At 47.5% G+C, this 3060-nt stretch overlaps 1 protein-coding gene across 1 annotated transcript in view; it reads right to left on the bottom strand.

Annotated features, from left to right (window-relative positions):
- Window positions 1–368: 368 nt before the first annotated feature.
- Window positions 369–3060, bottom strand: part of KSR2 (kinase suppressor of ras 2) — a 402980-nt gene continuing 400288 nt past the window's right edge. Inside the window, 2 exon segments of the mRNA XM_045296853.1 lie at window positions 369–506; window positions 1647–1776. Of these exon segments, the coding sequence (XP_045152788.1) occupies window positions 369–506; window positions 1647–1776 (268 nt within the window).

Below are 3060 nucleotides of genomic sequence, written 5' to 3' on the forward strand. Positions count from 1 at the left end.
CACCTGTGAATCTGTCCGTGTGAATATGAATGTGTGTGTTAATGACCTCTTACTAAGAGCGCCAGGGAGTCACAACCAGAGGCTTCTTGCAGCAGTGATTGCTGGGAGCCCAAAGCTGCTGTGCTGAGATCTGCCCAAAGCCCGGCCCCGCTGAGGGGGGCCCTGGATACACCTGACTGGTGGGGCTTGGTGGGTTCAAGAAGGCACCTCCCACATGAGGCTCAGCCTCTCTGGGAAGTTCACCTGCACCCGCAAGAGACAGACAGGGAGCAGAAGCCTGGTGGGAAAGGTGGCAGGGCTAGGGGCAAAGTGGGTCGTGGCAGAGGCCAGAAGCCAGGTCAGTGAGGACAGGGAGGGCAGGAGGAAACCTACTCGGCCGACTTCCAGAAATGTCCAGGGTGAGACAGGCGGCGGTTCCGCTTCGGCAGCTTCTCCAGCATGTCCATGAGCTTGGTGAAGGTAGGTCTCTCCTCTTGGTCAAAAGCCCAGCAGAAAAGAAGAATGTCCTACGAGACACCAGCACACGGTGACTTGGACGTAAATGGAGACTTTGGGGACGATTTCTGGGGACCTCACAGGATCTTCCCACGTACCCATCCATCTGCTCTTCCTCCAGTCTTCTTCCATCATTCATCCACTCATCCAGCCTCGATTCACCCATTCACCTTTCACCCATCTAAGTGTCCACCCATCCAGCCCCCTATCCTTCCTTCTAGACATGGATTTTCTGAGTCCTTATAACAAGCTAGGAAGAACCTGTGATTGCAAACCTGGGGTACAATGAGGTTAATACTACTCCTCGAGGAGATTTGGGAGGCTTTTCTCAACAAAGGAAGGGGCAAAAGGCATCTTGAAGTTTCCCTCCATACCCTGATATTAAACGTGGACTTTGAAGGCATTATCAGTCATCTCACCTGCAAACACTCAGGTGATGGGAAACATAAGTACAGGTAACTACTCCTTTCCTGAAACATGTGTCTTCTCATCAAGAGACTATTCTGCTTCAGAAAAACGGACATAGGCTTGTCTGTGTATATCTTGCTCTGTGCTGGATAATGATTTGAAAAACTTCTGTGTTCATTTCAATCAAACTATGATTGTATTTGTGATATAATAGTAAATACCTTTTTTTAAAAAATAGCAAAAACAGGGAATTACGTGGATCCATTTCTAGGGAAAACCTAGCTGAGCGTTACTGAACCCTGGTGGTAGCTATCTGAATTGCAGGCATAAGGCAGAGGACTTGCTTTCTAAAGGGGTTGTGATGGCTGGTGTGGTGGGTTACAGGCTGGGCTGCTAGCTACCAGGTCAGCAGTTCAAAACCACCAGCCACTCCACAGGCGAGAGACGAAGCTGTCTACTCCCCAAAAGAGTTACAGTCTTGGAAGCCCGCAGGTGCAGGTCTGCCCTGTCCTGCGGGGTCACTGTGAGTTGGAGTCGACCAGATGACCGTGGCTTTGGCTTTGGCTTGCCTTCTAAGCCCCAAACCACTCTCTGACAAGGTAGCTAGCTGTGCGTGCTTCTTGGGTCACCCTCTGGAAAAGCATTTATAGGCTTACCATGCAGAAAAAGGCCCTGAACTGTATCAGCTACCCCCCACCCCCTTCCCTCTCACCCCCACCCACAGCAGAGCTGGCATGACTCACCGAGATTTCTTTGCCCATGCCAATCTGGCTGAGGTTAGGTTTCATGCCGGTGCCCATTTGCCAGATTACTGCCTCTGCTGGCTGGGTCTTGAAAGGCCACTCCCTGGCGTGGAGTTCATACCAGATTGTGCTGTTGACAGACATGGTTAGAGGGGAGTCGGTGTGGTATGTCTCTGGAGACCCCGTACCCCCTCCCCAGCACATTCTCAAGTACACTCAGTCAGCCTCTTGGATAACCATGCCACCCTGTTTCATGCATCAAGCCTTCTCCATGTCTTAGAAGCAACACTTGTGGGTACTGCTCTCTTTGGTGTCTGAGTGAAACGGAACCTAGACGGCAGCGTGAGTCTCTGACTCTGGCTTTAATTCTAGGAAGTGAGTGAAGTAAAGAATCAAGAACAGAGGGGAAAAAATTCATCTGCAAGCATGCGCTATACAACATGACATGTAATACTGAACACAGCAGGAATAATGCCGTTGCTCAATGATAGGGGTCGATCGGACACCTTATGGTAAACCCATAAAAGAAATGGCATATATTATAAGCAAGTGATATTTCAATAGAGTTGATTAAAAAAAATAAATGGTATACTATAGTACTAAAGAAATTTTGTTCATACAAAATATAATCAATGTGTACTTCCCAGTGGGATAAAAGCAGGACACAGACAATATATAAGGTTACAATGCTACTTTTTAAAACCATTGTACATATGTATGATAGAATGAAGGGAAATATAGCAAAATGCTAACTCTGGCTACCCTCGGTGGGATAGAATTGCAGGCGTTTTATCTTGGTGGTAGTGTTTTATTTTTTTTTATGGCGTGGAAAATAGAACTGGCCTTTGACTGAAAGTATGTGGTGCATGGAAGAAGCACACCAGCCTGTGTGACCACAAGGTGTAGAAGGGACCAGGTATCAGACATCAAAGAACAAAAAATCATATCAGTGGGTGCCCACCTTCCTGATACATTCACTGAAGACAAATGTGTGCATAAGCAAATGTGGTGAAGAAAGCTGATGGTGACAGGCTAGCAAAAGATATAGCATCTGGGGTCTCAAAGGCTTGAAGATAAACAAGCGGCCATCTAGCTCAGAAGCAACAAAGGCCACAAGGAAGAAGCACACCAGCCTGTGTGACCATGAGGTGTCGAAGGGATCAGGTATCAGGCATCAAAGAACAAAAAATCATATCATTGTAAATAAGGGTGAGTGCAGAGTGGAGAACCAAAGCCCATCTGTAGGCAACTGGACATCCCCTTATTGAAGGGTTGCGGGGAGGTGATGAGCCAGTCAGGTTGCAGGGTAGCAACGATGAAACATACAACTTTCCTCTACTTAAATGCTTCCTCCCCCCACTATCATGATCCCAATTCTACTTTACAAATCTGGCTAGATCAGAGGATGTAAATT

This window comes from Echinops telfairi, unplaced genomic scaffold (genome assembly GCF_000313985.2).
Source record: "Echinops telfairi isolate 266 unplaced genomic scaffold, ASM31398v2 ScPeMD7_7412;HRSCAF=8450, whole genome shotgun sequence".
Taxonomy (NCBI): domain Eukaryota; kingdom Metazoa; phylum Chordata; class Mammalia; order Afrosoricida; family Tenrecidae; genus Echinops; species Echinops telfairi.